This window comes from Melanerpes formicivorus, unplaced genomic scaffold (genome assembly GCF_026170545.1).
Source record: "Melanerpes formicivorus ecotype bairdi unplaced genomic scaffold, bMelFor1.0.p_v2 SCAF_15, whole genome shotgun sequence".
Taxonomy (NCBI): Eukaryota; Metazoa; Chordata; class Aves; order Piciformes; family Picidae; genus Melanerpes; species Melanerpes formicivorus.
In genome coordinates, this window is record NW_027142367.1 from 17,709,345 (window position 1) to 17,731,206 (window position 21,862).

Here is a 21,862-nt window from a genome sequence, read left to right on the forward strand (position 1 = left end):
TACATGGTAATGAGGTCCCTTTCTCTTCTCGAGGCTGAACAAAGCTTTTCCTCACATGGCATGTCTGCCAGCCCTCTGATCATTCTGGTGGCCCCACATATAACCTCCCTGAAAAATCCACCTTTGGACACCCCTGTGTGAAGGTTTGTCATTCTTGAAATGCGTTATGAATAGTATAAGGATAGCCACAGACTCAAACAGTCAGCTACCGAGTTAAAATGCCAGTAGTAGCAGGAGAGTTTTGGTAAAACTTCACATGTCATCCCACGTGGAATTGATGATAGCTGAGAATGAGTTAAGCCAATGGTAAGAGGTGCAGATTGAGCCAGGATGAGCTGGTGTTCAGAGCAACAACAGCAAGGGTAATGCAACTTCCTAGAAATTAAGTGTTTGAAATAAAAGATATATCTCTGTGACAAATAGCCTTTATTTCCCCCTGATTACAGATGATGTCCTGTATTTGATATAATAGTAATGGTAGAGTGTGGTGCAGTGATACTCCTACCTGTGTGATGTTGTACTGACAGTTCATTGGACTCACAGACACTGAATGAAATGTTAGTCTGAACTGATCCATGTGTAAAAGTCCACAGTAACTCAGTGGTGAATAGCAATAGTGCTCGAGACACCAGATCTGAGTCATTTCAGTCTCAGGAAACTCCCAGTAATTTGGCAGTCATGGGTTAAATTCTGCCTTTCACAGCTTTCCTCTGAAAGCTCAAGCAAAAATAACATTACCACATGCAAGTTCTGCAGAGCATGCTATAGCAGTGAAATGAAGAATGAAGCAGCATGAAAGAAATTATAGCATCAGTTAAGGGTTAAGTTAGAGATACTTTAAAAAGAAGTGAAACAGTACAGTATTTAGATTTCTTTTGGCAAAAATATCTGAACCTAAGAGCTGAGCCTTGAAGTGTAATTAGATTGCTGCCACAGGGATGCACATTGATTGCTGCAGTCCATGCTGATTTATTTAGAAAGTTTATTAAAATTTTGAACTGCAACCAAAGATGTGTTAAATGAAAATGCACATAAGATTTGGGGGCTCTTGAAGAAATGGAGTCATCCTGAATGTAAAAGAGTACAAACAAAACCTGCTTGCTTAAACACAGTCTTTCAAAGGAGAGATGGCCCTAATGGCTGCCCATCAGAATCCGTTGAGGACTGTAATGACTGCTGGAAATGTATTTCTGGCAACTTAGTAGCAAGATGTGAGAAATGCCCTAATTCCCCTTCCACAAAGGGGAGAGAGCCAAATAAACAGTTGTCATGCTGGATAAACTAGGTATAATACAACTTCAACAAAACGTCAGCAGTAACAGCTATTTTCGGGTGGGGGTAGAAGTCCCTACTGTGCAGATCCTTGCTTTCCCAAGTGGTTTACGACCTACTGTAGCACCCTGCCCTCATAAACAGCAGCTGCAGCTGCTCCCCTCGGATACTCTCTCTGTGGCAGCAGAGATGACTCTAGGACAGTGTTTATCAATGATGCCTTTCTTTTATAATGTGATAGTACTGATTCAAATATGAAAGGGCCCAGAAAGGTCTCTATTTTTTTCTCAAAATGATGTCCTCAGTTATAAAACATAATAGTCATTTTAGTTATAAAATCTAATAGTCATAATAGTTATAAAGCTTATTGTGCTTAATAAAAGTATTTCTTATGAAGTGAAGACCTGAAGGTGGGTGAACTTACCAATTTTCTTACTGGAACAGTGAGAAACAGTATCACTTACTCAATTTGAGTGTGCAAAGACTCTTGACACCTTTTAGCCACTGTGATCTCAACCCTGGATTCACTGGGCACTCAAAATGCACAGCCACATAGAGTAAAAAGGTTGGTCAGGATGACAGGAACAAGTGCCCTGGCAATATGAATTTATGTTTGCACAGCACTTTGCAGGCAACCTGCAGCTCGTCTCAGCTGAACTATATATTGCCTTCGAGGTGCTCACACAGTCTCTGCCTAGCTCAAACAACACATAGAGCTCCAGCCCAGCATCTTGGAAATAGGGACAGCCCCAGACAGAGCTTCCTCATATCCTCCTGAAAAAGGCAGTATTCTAAGTGAATTCTAATTGAAACCTCAGTAAAGCAATAAGGCTTTGTAAATGGCACAGCATGTGCATTTCCAGAGAAATATTCAAGAGGCTGTATCTTGAGGCAAGACAGGAGGCAAGAACTAGATAAAATGACAGGGCAGCACAGTGAATCATTGTGATAACTGTGATTATTATAGCTTGTTATTAAGAGATTATCATAGAAACACACATAATGCTATTTTCTTAGACTTCTTCTTAAAGCAGGAGGGAATTATATGCCACATAACAGTACCACATCCTTGGGTCAGCCAGCAGCAGTAGGGATTGAATCTGTGATTTCTGAGTCTTCATCCACATGCCTCTGCTGCTTTTCTGTGCAGAAGGCACAGCCCATCTGTATTAAGCTAATCTACATCATGACCTAGGCATCCAAGTCTTAACAGTGTAATTTACTTCTATATAATACCTAGCTAATACTGGAGTGGAGCAGAATTCTGAACTACATTGGCATTGGTCTAACACACAGAAATAAAAGGACATATGACCTTTTCAAAAAGGCCACGAGTCATGCTATAAATCATCTGAATAATGGATTTAAAACTAGTAAAACTTCTTTCCAAAGTGACTTTTGGTTTTGTTTGTGGTTTTGGTTTTTTTTTCCCCTCAGGTTTTTTGTGATACTCCGTTACAGCCTCTGATACCCATGGATGCTGCAGAGTTCCGCAAGAGAGGGAAGGAGATGGTGGACTATATTGCAGACTACCTGGAAAAGATAGATAAAAGACAGGTCTTCCCAGATGTGGAACCAGGATATTTAAGGCCCCTCATTCCAGACTGTGCACCCCAGGATCCAGAGAGCTTTGAGGATGTTTTTAAAGACATTGAGAAGATCATTATGCCAGGGGTAAGAAAAACAAATCTATAATGTTCAATACTGCATTTAGGTTTTCAAAGACATTAAGGAAAATGTGAATTGAAGCCTGTGCAACTGAACCATACAAACATAAGTACCCACACTGATTAGCTTTTAGAAGGCAGGAATCTGCTTTGTATTTATAGTTAAATTTGATCTAACACTTTAGAATAGACTAGACTAGACTAGACTAGACTAGACTAGACTAGACTAGACTAGACTAGAATAGAATAGAATAAACCAGGTTGGAAGAGACCTTCAAGATCATCGTGTCCAACCTCTCATCCAAACCCACCCAAACAGCTAACCCATGGCACCAAGCACCCCATCAAGTCTCCTCCTGAACACCTCCAATGACAGCGACTCCACCACCTCCTTGGGCAGCCCATTCCAATGGACAATCACTCTCTCTGTGTAAAACTCCCTCCTGACCTCCAGCCTGAACTTCCCCTGTCGCAGCCTGAGACTGTGTCCTCTTGTTCTGGTGCTGGCTGCCTGGGAGAATAGACCAACCTCTGCCTGTTTACAACCCCCCTTCAGGTAGTTGTAGAGAGCAATAAGGTCACCCCTGAGTCTCCTCTTCTCCAGGCTAAGCAGCCCCAGCTCCCTCAGTCTCTCCTCATAGGGCTTGTGTTCCAAGCCCCTCACCAACTTTGTTGCCCTTCTCTGGACTCGTTCCAGCAAGTCAACCTCCTTCCTAAATTGAGGGGCCCAGAACTGGACACAGGACTCGAGGTGTGGCCTAACCAGTGCAGTGTACAGGGGCAGAATGACCTCCCTGCTCCTGCTGGCCACACTGTTCTTAATGCAGGCCAGGATGCCATTGGCCCTCCTGGCCACCTGGGCACACTGCAGGCTCATGTTCAGCCTACCATCAACCAGCACCCCCAGGTCCCTCTCTACCTGGCTGCTCTCCAGCCACTCTGACCCCAGCTAATGTTTTTTACTCTTGCTAGAAATAGTCAAATCATTCTCTTGCTTCTTGCAAAGTTTGCTTTTGAAAATAATCCCCTTTCCTCCCTTGAATCTGTTAAGGCAAAGCTTCATGACTTTAAATTTCCTGTGATGTTTTGCCTCTTGCAAAGCACATTAAATATTTTATAAATAGGATTTTTATTAGTCTGCCTTGCCTCCAGTGTTCCTGCAAGCTGATCTTTAAATGTTAAAATTCTCTTAGGAGACTTCTTTTTATTACAGCGTTGACAGAAAGGATTCTCCCCAATACATGTTCTGTTGACTTAACTCTCCTAAATGTCAACTTCCTTTGCTATGTTCTAAAGCAAATGGCCACAATGTAAATATTACTCTTTGGTCAGTGTGAGACAGGCAATGCAGAAAAAAACACCTGGCATTTGTCCAGTTCTGAGTCTTTCTTGGTTTTCCATTTATGGTATACCTTTTTATTTTGAATATGCTTGTGTCCTGGTTTCAGCAGGGATAGTTCTTTTCCTTCCTAGTAGCTTCTGTAGTGCTCTGTTTTGAATATAGGATGAGAATAATGTTGATAACACACTGGTGATTTTAGTTTTTGCTAAGTAATGTTTATACAAAATGGAGGAATTTTCAGCTTCTCATGCCCTGCCAGTGAGGACTCAAGAAGGTGGAAGGGGACACAGCCAGGACACGTAACACAAACTAGCCAAAGGCATATTCTATACATGTGATGTCCTGCCCAAAATCTAAACTGACAGGAGTTGGCTGGAGGGGCCAATCACTGCTGGGAGTCAGTATCTGGGCACTGATCAGTGTGTGGTGGGCAATTTCATTCTGTGTGACTTGTCTTCCTTGGGTTATACTTTTGTTATCTTCTTTCTCACTGCTATTATTATAATTGTTACTTTCCCCCCCACCCCCCATTTTCCATTATTAAACTGTTCTAGATCAGCATATGAGTTTTACTTGGTTTTGATTCTTCTCCCCATCCCACGGGAGGCTGGGAGGAGTGAGTGAGCAGCTGCATGGTGCTTAGTTGCTGAGTGGTGTTAAACCATGACAGCTTGTCTCCTAAGGCCTCTAAGCAGCTTGAAGAGGTCTGGATTATTAGTCAATGTTAATGATGAATCTCTCCTTTAGATCTCTGCAATAACCACTTTGAGTTGCTTCTCTGGATGCAGGTTGGTGATATTATTGCTATGTGACTGAACATGGAACCACTGCTCTGCAAATCTCTTTAGTCAGCCTACTAAAATACCAATTACTTTTCACTGACCAGTGTAAATATTTGATACTCAATATGACTTTATTATGTTTCTCTTAGAGCCAACCCTGCTGTCCTTTCACAGGCAAGAGCTCCACTGAAGTCAGTGGAAGTCTCTCCATTCTTCTCAAAGATTTGTGGATGAAGTCTTAAATCCAAGAGAATTAAATCACTGCAGATTAGACAAGAGAATTATGTCCAACACATGCAACTACTTTCATTGCTGGTCAAAGATATGGTTGTATTTTCTTTTTCATTAGAGGAAAATACTAACCACATTGTTTTGCCTGTGAAGCAGAACAGAAAACACTTTGCTTTCAATGCTTGATAATATTCAATAAATTAATATCAAATTAAAAAAATAATAAGAGATGAGTAATTTCAGAATAGAAAATGAGACAATTAATTCCAATTATGTCACAAACATGCCATGTTCCCTCTTAACTAATTGATTTTTTCTTGATATTTACATGCCCTGCAAATCAATTTACTTTTATAAAGTGATACATCGTGAAGAAGAAATATTCTACCCTAAACTTTTCTCTGGCATGAAGTGTTAGTGGCACAAAGCACAGGTACACAAATCCCAGTTCCTGTAGTAAGTCTGATTTTGCCTGTATTCTGAATATTGAAGACTTGCATGGGCACAGAGTCATTCAGAGAGCCACAGTCACAGTATAGTAGAGGTTGGATGGCACCTCTAGGGGTCATTTAGTGTACCCCCACTGATCAAAGCAGAATCAGTTAGGTCAGATTGCTCAGGACCATGTCCAGCTGGGTGTTGAACATCTCCAAGGATGAAGTTTTCACAGTCTCTCTGTTGTCTTGTTCCAAAGTTTGACCACCCTCAGACTAAAAAATCTTTTTGTTATATCTAAGTGGAATGATCTGTTTTTCAGTTTGTACACATTTTTCTTGTCTTGTCACTAGGTACCACTGAGAATAATCTGGCTTCATCTTCTTTACGCTCTCCCATGAAGTTTTTTACACATTGACAAGATACCCCCTGAGCTTTTTGCAGGCTGAACAATCCCAGCTCTCTCAGCCTCTCTTGTATGACAGATGCTGCAATTACTAATCTCCATGGTCCTTCACTGGAATGACTACAGTATGTTCATGTTGCCCCACACAGGGCACCAGCTTCAGCTCTAGACGTTTTGGCTTTCCTAAACCTGTCCCTACATATTCAGGCACTGTCTTTATAGCCTTTCTGTCCTGAGTCACTTGACTCTCCTTGCATTCTTACACGCTTTCTTTTTACATTTGAACATTGTCAGGAGCTAATTGCTCACCTATGAAAGCCTTCTGCCACTCTCATTTGAATTCCTGCAAGTAGGCTGGATGATTTTTGAACCTGATGATGGTCCTGGAAAATCAGCCAGGTGTCCTGGACTGCTTTCTCCCTTTCTGTCTCACCTGGGATTCTACCAAGCATGTCCCATAATGAGCCAAAGTCTGTACTCTTTGAGCCCAGAGTTACAATCTGCTTTGTGCCTTTCTTCCTGCTCTCCTGAACTCCACCATCTCATGGTCACCACAGTCAAGGCTACCCCTGACTTTCCCATCCCTAAACAGTTCTTGTTAAGTATGTGGTACCATGATGTATCTCTCCTCATCACTTCCTCCACAATTTCCTGTGTTAGGAAATTAGCATCAGTGCACTCTGGAAACCTATTGGACTGGTTGTACCCTGCTGATGTTATCTGTCCAGCAGATATCAGCTTGACCGGAGTCTTCTGCGAGGACTGTGACCTGTGAACATGAGGTTTCTTCCAGCTGTTAACAATGTTGTATTCATGTGCTACTTCCTGGTCAGGTAGCCTGTAGCAGACACCCACTCAAATGTTTCTCATCTTGAAATCTCTAGTAGTTCTGACCCATAAGCTCTTGGCTGGCTCATTGTCCATCCCTAGGTAGAACCCCATGCATTCCTGCTTCTCTCTTGCATAAAGGATGACTCCCTTCCTCACCTTTCTGGTCTGTCCTTCCTAAAGAGCCTGTCCTCATCTACTGCTTCAGTTACATCACCAAATATTTGTGATCTCAATGAGTTCACAGACCTGTAGTTGCATGCAGCCTTCTAATCCTTCCTGTTTGTTCCTCATGCATCATGTCATAGCATATAGGTGCTTCAGAGAGGCACTCATGCTGATTTCCCAGAAAAGTTATGGGGACTTCTCCCCACGGTGCTGTCCTCTCAGCACTTCCTTATTTATGTGCATGCACTTGCCATCTGCTTTACCCCTATTTTGTTTCCAAGATCTCTCATCCACATCACACTTCAGCCTTTGTTTGTCATCTCAGTCCACCTTCCTCCTGTCACCTTGCACATCTACTGTATCATCTCCATGTTATAAATGAGGAACTGGCCTTCTTCAAAGAGAATGACTAATGTGACAGAGGTTGTAAAACCTTGTTTTGGCCATAAGCAAGCAGTGGCACATAAGTAATTCTTGTTTCCTTCATGTTGACATCTTCACTGTTAATTATATTCAGATTTTTGCTACTTATTGGATGATTGAGAATCTGAAAATTATGTTCCTTCAGAGGAGTAAGGATCAATAAATTGTGTAAAGCAGTAATGCAGTATCCATTGCTGTCTTTATAGGAGAAGAAACATTCATAAAGCTTCTTTATGGAGACTTCTTGTGAAATCAGACGCTCCAAGGGTCAAGCCACTAAGATTTAATGACCATAATGGCACTAAGTTCTTAATATTAACACAGGGAGTGAGGGAACAACTGATGAACTCCCATCTCCACAGCAGGAAGGTGGAAAGGATCTGTGTATAAAAACATCAGTAGGAGTCACCTTTCTCTATCAGACTTGTTTTGTTCTCATGAAATATATCTACTCCTTTTTTAAAGCCTAAACTGATTGAGTTTAGCAGTAACCACAAACAGCAGTGCTTGAAGATGCTAATTGTTTTCACACTGGATCCATAAATCTATGAATTTGCAGCTGTGGTATCTATCCTTCATGTCTGGTGAGGTCCAGGGAGGTGGTCGAGGCCCCGTCCCTGGGGGTGTTTAAGAGCAGGCTGGATGAGGCTCTGTCCAGCCTGATCTAGTGTGGGGTGTCCCTGCCCATGGCAAGGGGGTTGGAACTAGGTGATCCTTGTGGTCCCTTCCAACCCTGAATGAAACTATGAAACTATGAAACTATAAGATTCTTGCTTGGGCTGAGCGAGCTACAGAAAGACAGACATCCTTAGAAGAAATCTGGGAAATAAAATGTCTCTGAGCAGCGTTAGAGTGGTAATTACTGAAGCCAAGTACAGTGTGTTACTGTTTATCAGCAGAGGGCTGAAAAAACAAGCATCCATTATATCACACTCTTTGCAATATTTGACTAAACGTGTCTGTTCCAGCCTGGTGAAAGAAACGAATTTTACAGCTCCTTAAGGGAAAGGGGAGGTGGGAGGAAGAACCGCAGCTGCGCTTGCCCTAGGGCTTATGGCTTTTTTGCTTTGTGTGAGGGCTGCAACTGGAATCTGCTGTGTTTCATCAAACAAATGGCTCACAGCAAGTAGGCAGTTTAACTTGATTAACCCAAGATGAATGTCGTAAGTCTCACAGATCACAGAGGATTAGAGCTGGGTAGATGAACAGTGGCAGTTCTGGCTCATTGTGGACGGCAGTCTGTGTATGTGCGTCCTGTCAGGGACTGCTGTTTATTGGTTACCTTTTAATCTGTTTATTGTTCTCCTGTGAAGAACCAAGCTCCAAACTATTTTTTCTAATTTCTGAAAGAAGGTGTTTGCCACAAGTGCTTTAAAACTTTGTGGCAGCAAGAAAATGATCAAGGGTTTGGAGCACCTCTGCTACAAGGACAGGCTGAGGGAACTGGGCTTGTTCAGCCTGGAAAATAGGCGGCTCTGGGGGGACCTAATAGCAGCCTTCCAGTACCTGAAGGGAGCCTACAAGAAGAATGGGGAGAGTCTGTTTACAAAGGCCTGCAGTGACAGGACAAGGAGCAACAGCTTTAAGCTGGAGAGGAGTAGATTTAGGTTGGATGTTAGGAACAAGTTCTTTACTATAAGGGTAGTAGAACACTGGAACATGTTGCCCAGGGAAGCGGTTGAGGACCCATCCCTGGAAATATTTAAAGTGAGGCTTGACAAGGCCCTGGGCAGCCCAGTCTAGTGGAGGATGTCTCTGCTGACTGTGGGGAGGTCAGACTAGATGACCTTTGGAGGTCCCTTCTGGCCCGGACCATTCCCCCTCAGTTTAGGAAGGATGTTGACTTGCTGGAATGAGTCCAGAGAAGGGCAACAAAGTTGGTGAGGGGATTGGAACACAAGCCCTATGAGGAGAGGCTGAGGGAGCTGGGGCTGCTTAGCCTGGAGAAGAGGAGACTCAGGAGACTCAGACCTTATCACTCTCTACAACTACCTGAAGGGAGGTTGTAGACAGGCGGATGTTGGTCTCTTCTCCCAGGCACCCAGTACCAGAACAAGAGGACACAGTCTCAGGCTGTGCCAGGGGAGGTTCAGGCTGGATGTTAGGAAGAAGTTCTATACAGAAAGAGTGATTGCCCATTGGAATGGGCTGCCCAAGGAGGTGGTGGAGTCGCTGTCATTGGACGTGTTCAGGAGGAGACTTGATGGGGTGCTTGGTGCCATGGGTTAGTTGTTTGGGTGGGTTGGATTGGTTGATGGGTTGGACGCGATGATCTTGAAGGTCTCTTCCAACCTGGTTTGATCTATTCTATTCTAAAAATGAAAGAGATCCTGACCAGATGTAAGAGATACCAAAAGATTAGAAAAGAAAACACAGAGATAGTTGCAGCATGCATAACAGTGTGGTGTACAGTAATCCCTGCTTCCAGTCCAGAACGCAGAAATTACAGACTGGGGAGAGAACAGTGTGAAAAGTAACACTCCTCAGAGGTGGGCATGCTCAAGCAAGAGTTGTATGCCCTTACTGTCCTCCAGCTGTAACAGAAGAACTTCTGTATTAAAAACAAACAAACAAAAGCAACAAACAAAACCCCAAGACAAACAAACTAAGAAAGGAAACAAAACGATGTAAGAAAAGACTCAAATAACTCAGCAACCATCAAAAACTCAGCAACCAATACCTTTCCAGTGAAAGATCTTACATACATCCTGCTGAATTCTTGCTTATACTTCATCTACTCCCCTAGAAGCACTTTATTTTCTTAAAATTTGCCTTTTGTCTTGAGTGTGAAAGCCTACCATATCACAGTATTTCCACTGAACAGAGCAATGGGGTTCTCAAATTTCACTGAATTGGAGTTATGGAGCTCTATCAAGTATCTTACAGATCCTTAAAGCTGATTAGATGTTGCATAAGATAATTCTAAATATTGCTGCTGCAAGTTGACTATCATTTGTGCAGTTGTTGTCTGCTTCTCTCATATTAGTACACATAAAGTGAACCTGTATATAAGTCACAGCTTGTTGTAGGAAGATGATAGTTAAATTTTCTATGGAAGGTATTGGATACTAGGATGGATTACTTAATGTTGTGGTAAGGAGCTGTTGGGCCAGACTCAAGTGTGGGACTCAAGTGTGGGAAAGAGAGTTCTGTGCATGACTGCTGCACTGAAAACACAGTTGTATGTCAGAAATGAAAGAACAAAATACTGGAGTGTCTCTGAGAGCAAGGGCTCAAGAGAAGAAACAGAAACTCCTGCTGCCACTGCCCATAAAATTCTTGTCTTCTAGGCAGGCAAAAGAAGAGCTCTGATTTTGGAACTGTTGGGAAGTGTGGGCAAGAACTAGTTTATTTCTAATTTGAGTAAAAGATTTAAAAATTGAGGCAATCAAGGTAAGCTCTTCTAAACATCAGATCATTTGTTGCAGACGTAGTCAAGAAGTGTTGACTGGTCTCAACCTGTTACATTTTCTGATAGGTCAACATATTTCTGCTTCCTGTGTTAGTTAAAAATGATTATTTTTCCCCTAATACAGGTGACTCACTGGCACAGTCCATACTTTTTTGCCTACTTTCCTGCAGCCTCTTCCTTCCCAGCTCTTCTTGCAGATATGTTATGTGGTGGAATAGGATGCGTGGGCTTCTCTTGGGTAAGTTTTCTGTGTTGTGTACTGCTATGTGGTAATGGTGATTCACATTGCCAAGACTGGAAGCATTTCTGTACCATTCTTCAATTAAGTTATTGATTAATAGCAGTGAAGTCACAGGACTATTTTTATAGGTAAATTTCTTTGACTAATTCAGTGTTTTCACTTAGACATCCTGAATGACTCCAAGAATAAAAAGCTATTTCCTCTTAGAGGTTTTGCCCTTTAAAAATCACCATGATTTAGAAGTAGTGGACACGGTGCAAACTTAATGCTAACTCTTTAAGTGGTGTGACTGTTAGTCCATCTCATTACTTCTTCTGTCATCTGGAAAATTGTGTAAAGCTCCCCACATTCATATGAGATGGGCCCTTCTCAGAAAAGGTTGATACCTGATGTCAAAAAAAACATAGGGATGCAAGATGCAAACCCTAGCTTTGATATTTGATAGTCACAGGAGACCTGTTTTGATAGTTTTTTTACTTATTATTAGAAACAGCATGCAAAAAAATGATCTTCAGGTCCCTGATTTATCTGTTGAAGTTAGTCAACTACTCTCTTCCTCTATAGTCAAAAGACACTGAAAGAGAAAAAGTATTTTTGCTCTGATGGGTCCTATTTCTCTTCACGGTCTAGTGAGGTTATTCCCTCTGTGATCGTTTTTGGTGTTGTTTTTTTTCAATGCAGGCTGCAAGTCCAGCTTGCACAGAACTGGAGACTGTCATGCTGGATTGGCTAGGAAAGATGATTAGTTTGCCTGAAGAGTTTTTAGCTGGGAAGGATGGCCAAGGTGGAGGAGTCATTCAGGTAAGAGAAGAAGGGAAAAAAGAATGAGGAATGAGTTTGCAGACTTTATGACTTTGTAAAAGCTTCATACCAAAACACTAATAAAAGAAAGACACTTTTTTTTTCCCAGCCACATCAGTTCCTTGATCAAGTGAAGCCAGCTCATTCTTATTGTCAATGTGCAACAATATTTCATGGCTGAAATAAATACTAGATAATGCCATTTTTACACTGCACTGTGGCATCCAAAATAGATCAAAACCCTTAAAGTTTGACTTGGCTTGATAAAAGCCTAAAATGTCTGAACATTATAGTAACTATATCATCAGTGGGCAGACTTCCATACATAATGAAGCTATTTTGTTTGTCAGCCATGGCTCCACATTCACAGTCCTTTTGCAAACGTGGGCTCTGGTCACAGCTATTAATATAACTAAAATAGATCTCTACTATGAAAAAGACTGATTTTTGAACAACTGTTCTATTGTGCTTTCTGGTCATTGGAGGCTGGGGCACAATTTGTTTTGTCCTAAACCAGACTTCTAAAATGTATCTGAAGTGGGGGCTTCTTTCTTTGATCTTGTCTGCAAATGCATACAGCTTGTTCCATGATGTATTCCCAGGCAAGTATGAATTTAACTCAACCACTATGATTCTCCTCAGTGGAGTCACACCTCTACCGGTGCATTTCCAGTACAACTCTTTACGCATTTAATTGCTCTGTCAGGATCTTTATCATTACGATTACTAGGGAAGAATAGAATAAACCTTTATTTAGAATAAACCAAACCAGGTTGGAAGAGACCTTCAAGATCATCCTGTCCAACCCATCAACCAATCCAACCCACCCAAACAGCTAACCCATGGCACCAAGCACCCCATCAAGTCTCCTCCTGAACACCTCCAATGACGGCGACTCCACCACCTCCCCGGGCAGCCCATTCCAATGGGCAATCACTCTTTCTGTATAGAACTTCTTCCTAACATCCAACCTGAACCTCCCCTGGCGCAGCCTGACACTGTGTCCTCTTGTTCTGGTACTGCCTGCCTGGGAGAAGAGACCATCATCTGCCTGTCTGCATCCCCCCTTCAGGTAGTTGTAGAGAGTGATAAGGTCACCCCTGAGTCTCCTCTTCTCCAGGCTGAGCAACCCCAGCTCCCTCAGTCTTTCCTCATAGGGACTTGTATTCCAATCCCCTCACCAACTTTGTTGCCCTTCTCTGGACTTGTTCCAGCAAGTCAACCTCCTTCCTAAACTGAGGGGCCCAGAACTGGACACAGGACTCCAGGTGTGGCCTAACCAGTGCAGTGTACAGGGGCAGAATGACCTCCCTGCTCCTGCTGGCCACACTGTTCCTGATGCAGGCCAGGATGCCATTGGCCCTCTTGGCTGCCTGGGCACGCTGCAGGCTCATGTTCAGACTACCATTGACCAGTACCCCCAGGTCCCTCTCTGCCTGGCTGCTCTCCAGCCACTCTGACCCCAGCCTGTAGCTCTGCATGGGGTTGTTGTGGCCAATGTGCAGAACCCGGCACTTGGATGTGTTAAATCTCATGCCTTTGGACTCTGCCCATCTGTCCAGCCTGTCGAGGTCACTCTGCAGAGCCTCTCTACCCTCCAGCAGATCAACTCCTGCCCCCAGCTTGGTGTCATCAGCAAATTTACTGATGATGGACTCAATGCTCATCCAAGAAGGTGTTATGTTCAAGAAATCAAGCTTATGTCCTGCATCTCACCAGTGTTTCTTTTGTACCAGTGAAAGCAAGAAGCCATGCCTAGTGATCTTCCGGAGAAAATAATGTCCTTCCAGGCTGACAATGCTGGATTGCCCATAATTTTCATCAGAATCCAGTCAGTTTCAAGAATCAAAAATGGATTCTGTGTTCCTGCTTATGATAAAGTAATTTGTGCTTCAGATCTTCTTGTCTTGCTCTTGAAACTATAATGATCCAAAGAAGAGAGCGTGAGGGAAAGACAGCATGAGCATATGAAAGTGCCAGTCATTCTCTTGGTAAATACCAAATAATTATTGTGGTATTGGGCAAAACTGAGCCTGTGAAAATTGGCTCTTAATTACATTTGAAAGTCTATGTCAATATAAAGCACTTTGTTGCTGTGTGCAGGATGACACTTGAAAATGGCAGAAGCTGAAAGAAAATTTCAGTTCGGAGCTCTGGTGAATATGAACATCAGCCCTTGCTGATATTTCTTCCGCCTCTTGAGCCTGCTTGCCATGGTAACCTTTGTTTGCTTGCAGTAAAAGGAAAGGTATCATCATCCTTTACTTAATGCAGAATACAGCAGTCAAGAGGAGAAAAAAAAATGCTTTTAAAAATGAGTGAGAAAGCAACTTTCTCCCTGAGGTTTGTGTACTGCTGTTCACTCTAGATAAACTGCTGGAAAGTGTACCTACTTTGTATTTTAAAGAGTATTTTTATTCTGCAAGGAAGTATTTTAAGGGTGAAACAAAATGTGACTCAACTGATCTCTGGCCTGGCAAGGAACATTGCTGATTTATCTTTCTTGACAGTTAGACAAGTCGTTCAAGAGCCAAGGGGTTTTGTTTTTCCTCGGAAGTAGTTGTCACAATATTTTGGTACCAAGTGAACAGATAATCCTTAAAACTAGGTTCTGCAAACACTGCAAACATCAGTATAAAAAGGTGACTTATGGAAACCATGAAAATGTCTGTCACAAGACATACAGAAGCATTTTGAAGTTGCTGGATTCAAATCCCAGCTGTATATCAGCAGGCAAGATTCAGCTGGGCAACAGGCCCTTTTTCCTTTTTATCTTCATTTCTGTGTAAGGAAGCTCATACAAGAACTGTTGTATGCACTGGTTACACACCAGCCTGGACGAACAACTAGGATGCCAGGACATCTTGTGGTACTCCTCAGAAGGCTGAGGCTATTCTTGAGTCTGAGTAATTTTCCTGATGAGCCAGGCAGTCTCCAGAATAGTGGGGGCTTAAATTTACAGATTTCAAATTATCATAGTATCATAGTATCAGTCAGGGTTGGAAGGGACCACAAGGATCATCTAGTTCCAACCCCCCTGCCATGGGCATGGACATCCCACACTAGATCAGGCTGCCCAGAGCCTCATCCAGCCTGGGCTTAAACACCTCCAGGGACAGGGCCTCAACCACCTCCCTGGACAACCCATTCCAGGGTTTCACCACTCTCATGGTGAAGAACCTCCTCCTCACCTCCAGCCTGAATCTCCCCACCTCCAGCTTCATTCCATTCCCCCTAGTCCTATCACTACCTGAGATCCTGAGAAGTCCTTTCCCAGCCTTCCTGTAGGCCCCCTTCAGATACTGGAAGGCCACAATTAGGTCACCTCGGAGCCTTCTCTTCTCCAGACTGAACAGCCCCAACTCCTTCAGTCTGTCCTCATAGGAGAGGAGCTCCAGCCCTCTGATTATCCTCGTGGCCCTTCTCTGGACACCTTCCAGCACCTCCACATCCCTCTTGTAATAGGGGCTCCAGAACTGGACACACTACTCCAGGTGGGGTCTCACCAGAGCTGAGCAGAGGGGGAGGATCACCTCCCTCGACCTGCTGGCCACACTTCTCCTGATGCAGCCCAGGATCTGATCGGCTTTGCAGGCTGCAAATTAATGCCTTAACCTTTGGAACATCCTGCAGCCATTTTCTTTTATATATTTGTGCACATTTCTTCAATATGCTTATTTCTTGCATGTCCTGGAAAGACACTAACAGTTTTACAAACAACAACAACAACAAAACCCCAAAACCAAACACAGCCATTTTCTCTGTGTATCCTTGAAAGATATTAATGTACCCTTTAATTATGTATTTTAATAAAAGTAATAATTAGTATTGTTTCCCACTGATTAAGTGTAAGGTTGCTAAAGCATTTTTTACTGGGCAGAACCCAGGTTTAGAAAGGTTGTTGTCAGTGACTTGCCCTATGTGAGTCTGAATTAAGTCTTGCACACAAGCTTTATGTTGCCCAACTTCATTATGAGGAGATGCAACTTGCCTGAAAAAAACTATGAATGCCACGATGAGTTGCAGTGGTCTGCATGAATGGAAAGAAGTCTTATCTCCAAATTGCTGGAAAGGGTATTTCAGCCAACATTGTCTGATGGTGTATGTCCAGTTAGGCAGGCATTCTGGTTACAGTGCTGGTGAGTGAGGGAAGAGCAACTGATGTCATCTATCTGGAATTGTGCAAAGTGTTTGGCACTGTCCCACACAACATCCTTGTCTCTAAACTGGAGAGACATGGATTTCATGGAGGGACTGCTCAGTGGATAAGGAATTGGCTGGATGGTCACACTGAAGGATTGTGGTCAACAGCTCAATATCCCAGTGGAGAGTGGCACTCCTCAGGGCTCTGTTGCTGTTTATTATCTTTGTTAGCAGCATGGACAGCGAGATCAAGTACTGTACTTGGGTCAAAACAACCCCATGCAACTCTACAGATTTGGGGAAGAGTGGCTGAAAGATGCCCCACAGAGAAAGACCTGGGAGTGTTGATTGATAGCCAGCTAAATATGAGCCAGCAGTTTGCTGAGGTGACCAAGAAGGCAAACGGCATCCTGGCCCGTGTCAGGAATACTGTGACAAGCAGGACCAGGGAAAATTGATTCACCTAAACCCACTGAAATTTACGAACATTGTTTACAAACTGTTAGTTGTAGTTTAAAAGAGCAGTTTAAACCATGCTTCATCTGCCTGTTCTAGAGGGAAGCCATAAAAAGAATTTGTGGAACTTGTATTCTCTTAAATTTACAGATCAGTTGATGCAAAATGATTTCCCTCTGTGTTGTCACAGCATATCCAAGACACAATTTGAACTTGTTTTGTGACTCAAAGTCACACAATTTAGATATGTTGTGTGAATATTCCTTTCATCTCTGTGTTTTTGATGAGGAACATATACATAAGTGTTTTACTTTGAAGTGTAGCTAGCTATATTGAATCATAACATTTTGGCTTTGTTAGGTTTTTTTCTCTCTCTTGTAGCCACAATAATTGGCTTGCCCAGGGTAACTCTAAATATTAATTAAACTTTATAATTATGCATGTTGCTTGATAGAAATGAGAGCTGACAGATTGCTATGAAAGTTAAATATGCAGAAATCTAAAGTAACAGAAAGCAGCAGTTACTCTGCCATTGTCACAGGTTAGCAAAGGATTGGTTCCCAGCTCAAGAACCTTTCAATATGGTTTTTAAGTCTGTGAGTTTGACTTTCTACCACTGATTGCAAGGCTGGTGCCTAAACTGCATAGCACAGAGATCAGAAAGGGTAAGACCAAGATTGAATAGATTTCTCCCTTGCTGTCCCACATCCTCTTAAAATAAAAGCATGAGATTCCACAGTTTCTCATAAGTAGTTTCTATTAACAACTTCACAGATTGATACAGAAGAAAATGTTACTTTATATATATTCAGGCTAGATGTGAGGAGGAGGTTCTTCCCCATGAGAGTGGTGAAACCCTGGAATGGGTTGTCCAGGGAGGTGGTCAAGGCCCCGTCCCTGGAGGTGTTTAAGGCCAGGCTGGACGAGGCTCTGGCCAGCCTGATCTACTGTGGGGTGTCCCTGCCCATGGCAGGGGGGTTGGAAGTAGATGATTCTTGTGGTCCCTTCCAACCCTGAATGATACTATGATCTTCTGAGATGTCTTGCTTTTGAGCCTTCCTCAATTTGTCCCACAGGGAAGTGCAAGTGAAGCCACCCTGATGTCACTGCTTGCTGCAAGAACAAAAGCTATCAGTCGGGTACAGTCAGAAAACCCTGAGCTAACGGAAGCAGAAATCATGAGCAGGCTGGTGGCCTATGCTTCTGATCAGGTGAGTACCTCTCAAAAACATGGAAGCATGAGGTCTATACTTAATGATTTCAACCTTCTCAATAGGCAAGTGAATTAAGTATAAACTCTTTTGACTGGTGATTTATTGGTTTTGCTTGTTTAACTCTTTTTATACATCACAAGTGGATTGGACTCTCCTGTGTGCTACCACAGTGCAACGAATAAATACATAAAGGCCAGTGTTACTTAAGTATTGCTTCTTTGCAAAAAGAGCTGTCTGAAGTAAATAGAGATACTTCAGTAAGATGTTAATTGTAGTTGACTAAGTCTAGACTATCTTTTTTTGCATCTAGACTTGTGTGTCCACGTGTGCACATATTATTTCCCTCCAACATAAACATGTGAACACATACATATCCTCTCCCTGCATGCATGCATGGGTGAAGGTGCATGCACACAGACAAATCTAGTGCATAAATATAAAACTAATTGGTCATAGTACTTAAAGAAGTCTAAAATGTTACTATATTTTTCAAGAAAAAGACCTCCCTATGTCAGTCAAGCTACAAAATCTTATACAGAAACACCAAACATAATCCTTGATTTTTGACTGTGAGTGGTATTTAGCAGCTGGAGTTAGGCTAAATTCTCAGCAGGTCAGGACCATGAGAGGCTTTTACTGCTAATGAAAGCAAACTTTAGACTTGTGAGATCTGATGCTGCTACCTTCTGAAACACTAATCCTACTGAAGGGCCAAGAAGTGCTGTGTCTGCCAATAGCTGTGATGTTTTCTTATCTAAATGTCAATGAGATAAACTTCCTTACTGCGTGGTGTTTACTATAAAGTAATAACTGTTAAGTAGAATAAAAGGATTTGGTTTCAGGTTTATCTTGTTTTACTACTAAATGTGTGCTAAAAATCAATGGAGAACAAGTTAAAAGTACACTTGCTTTTTGCTGATGGAAAAAGGCACTACAATTGTAGAGTGCAAAGGGTCAGAACAAGAAAGTAGGAGGAAAGACAATTGCTTTGTCTGGGACCTGAAGGTCTGTATTGTGCAGACTACTAGTCCCAGGGCTCAAACTCTGACCTAGTGATGCACAAAGTCTTTTTATTTGATATCATTTTTTTTGTCTCATGTAATTGTCTGACCTGAAAATGAGGACTGACAGGCTTTCCTGCTTACTGAAGGTCAGAGGATCTCATGGTTACAGAAGGATTTGCCTTAAGATATGGCTGACCTTTCAAAGCAGATTGTTGCAGAGCTCACTGCTCCTTCTGCATTAAGAGCAGACCTGTGTGACTCATAGGAAATAATCCACAAAAGAAACTATTTCTCGGGAGATCATTTTAGCTTCTGGGAGTTTTGACATCTTTAGCCCATTGAAGTAGTTTTGCTTTGAGTTAATGAGGACAGAGCAGGGCTGACAACAGAAGATTCCTGTCTGGTTTAGTGCCTGGGCTATCCTGGCTGAGGCTTCTCTTGCAAGACATTGTAAATGTGAGACCTCATTGCCAAGAGCTCTGAGCTCTTGAGCTACTCCTGACAGTAGGCACCTGACTGTTTGGAACTTGGACAGAAGTTAGGGTAGCTTTTTCAATATTCTCACATTTTCTCAGGCTGTTTCCTTCATCAGCCGTTTTTTGACATGTTTATTTGTCTGCCTTAAGCACCTGCCTGCTCACTTCACTGATTTCTGTTTGGTTCCTTCCTCTCCTTGAGTCTGGTGGGACATTCCTGGGTACTTGCTGTGGACTAAAAATTCCATGGAGCAGTAGGTTGGTAAAGAATCATTATAAGGCTGTAGTGGTTTGGCCCTGGCTAGGGGCCAAATGCCCACCAAAGCCACTCTATCAGTCCCCCTCAAATGCACAGGGGGGAGGGCAAAGTATAACAAAAGCCAGCTATACAATGGAAGCAGTCTCATAATAATGATAGGCACAAGCAACAGACCTCAGGGAAATGAAAGCAAAGAGAGATGTTAGTCTCTACTTCCTACCAGCAAGGGTGGTGGTCAGTGTTGGAAAGCAGGGCTCTCTTTGGAGAACAGATGCCATGGACAAAATCCCACTCTTCCTTCACTTCATTCTTGTATCTGAGCTGACGTCATATGCAATGGAATACCCCTTTGGCCAGTTTGGGTGAGCTGGTTCAGAAATGTCCCCTCAAAACATCTTGCCCACCTCTCAAGAGTACTCTTGGGGCAGGGAAATGTTGCAAGAACACAGCCTGGATACTTGTTCAGCAGTAGCCAAAACACTGCTGTAAAACACAGCACTAGAAGGATGCTTTTGAGGATAATTAACTCCAGCTCAGCCAGACCTCATACAAATGCAAAAGGATTTTGGCAGTGTTAACCTTAAGATTGTGAATGGTTGTGGTTATCAGAATGCCTCAATGCAGTTACGGAGGTTTGAGAAAGCAGTTCAGAGGTTCTGACTGGCTAACAACCTCAGTGTATTATTATAGTTTGCTTATTTGTACTTCTTGTATAAATGAGTTATAAAATACCTTTTTCCACTGTACACTTGAAAGAAGGATGGTATTGCTATGGTGCACACATTGTTTTCCACTTCAGAAGTTATATTCCAAGTCTAGACTTCCAAATTGCTTCAAGTTTCTGCTTGATTAGTTTACTAAACCACTTTAACAAGCGGCACTACTGAGATACAAATTAATAGTAAATCTGCTTCTAAAATATGTCTTTCCATGTTTACCTTCATCTGATCTTGTTCAGCTTATGTTTTGGCTTATTCTTTTCTGTGGTTATATCAATTCTACATAATTGGGAAGTTCTTACTAGGGTTAATTGAACTCCTGTCTGCATGGTGCCATGGCAGTGCTCTCAAAAATACTTCACGGGTTGTCTGCATGTGTGTGTCTATACAAAAGAGGGACAGGTACGTATCTGTTACATACCAGCAGCAGTCCAAGGATATCAGGTATTGCTTTAGGTGAAAGAAATTATATTTTCCTTTTAAAATTCAAATGAGCTTCTTATATTCAAATAAAAAGTGTCTGAATTCAAACCTGCCCATTTACTTGCAGGCTCATTCATCAGTGGAAAGGGCTGCGTTAATTGGTGGTGTGAAGATCAAAAATGTTCCTTCAGATGATACGTTTAGTGTTTGTGGCTCAGCGCTACAGAAAGTTCTGGATGAAGACAAAGCTTCTGGTCTTATCCCATTCTTTGTGAGTATTTTTGGAATGAATAGATGGTCTCCTCCCTAACAGAGGGATTGATAGGCAGCCTAACTAGAACACTAGGATGAGTTCCATGAGTGTTCTTCACATACCTTTCTGTGCAGAAGTAGTGAATGATTTGAGACTGGTTGCACTTCTCAGCAAAAATGCTACTTTAAAATGATGCAAAGTTATTAGAATAACCTTTATTAGAATAACCTTTATTAGAATAAACCAAACCAGGTTGGAAGAGACCTTCAAGATCATCGTGTCCAACCCACCAACCAATCCAACCCACCCAAACAGCTAACCCATGGCACCAAGCACCCCATCAAGACAGTTGAATAAATGGAGGTAAATTCTGTGGTTACATGTAATCCTGCAGTGTTACAATTTCCTGACACTTGAATTCTGAACTGAACTGCCTCTTTTACAAAGGTGTACCTTTATTTTTCGTGTCCTAACTTATTTACACAGAAAATAACTTTAAAGGCAATAAATTAAGCGATAGTATTTCAAAGTTGAGTATTTTCAAGAAAGAGCAGTTTCCCTCCTCACTACTTTAGCAAAAAAATGAGCCTCCATAATATACCTCAGATGTACTCAAGATCAGACACTGTCACTGAAAAATTTGTGAATATGTGACTTAGATTTCTAAAAGACAAGCGACAGAGAATCTGGTTGTGGAAGATTTAGGTTTTACCTCTTGTTATCTGCCAACTTTTTTTTCCAGAGATTCCTGCTTCCACATCAGTCTAGCAAAAGCAAATATCTCAGCACCTAAAGCTCATAGTCTCCCATTTCTTGACACAGAACAGTGTTAAATTAGATAAAATAGTAAGATTTGGTTCTACTATAGTAAGTATTAAATAGAATATTTGTTTATTCATCAGATCCT

General features: G+C 42.2%; 1 protein-coding gene across 2 annotated transcripts in view; it reads left to right on the forward strand.

Moving 5' to 3' along the window:
- Positions 1 to 21,862, forward strand: part of DDC (dopa decarboxylase) — a 74,795-nt gene that overhangs the window by 16,896 nt on the left and 36,037 nt on the right. For both annotated transcript variants that reach the window (XM_068147710.1, XM_068147709.1), the window contains exons 2-6: positions 2,710 to 2,946; positions 11,091 to 11,204; positions 11,889 to 12,008; positions 17,684 to 17,818; positions 20,830 to 20,973. In XM_068147710.1, the coding sequence (XP_068003811.1) occupies positions 2,746 to 2,946; positions 11,091 to 11,204; positions 11,889 to 12,008; positions 17,684 to 17,818; positions 20,830 to 20,973 (714 nt within the window). In that variant the 5' untranslated portion in view covers positions 2,710 to 2,745. The remainder of the gene's footprint in view (positions 1 to 2,709; positions 2,947 to 11,090; positions 11,205 to 11,888; positions 12,009 to 17,683; positions 17,819 to 20,829; positions 20,974 to 21,862) is intronic.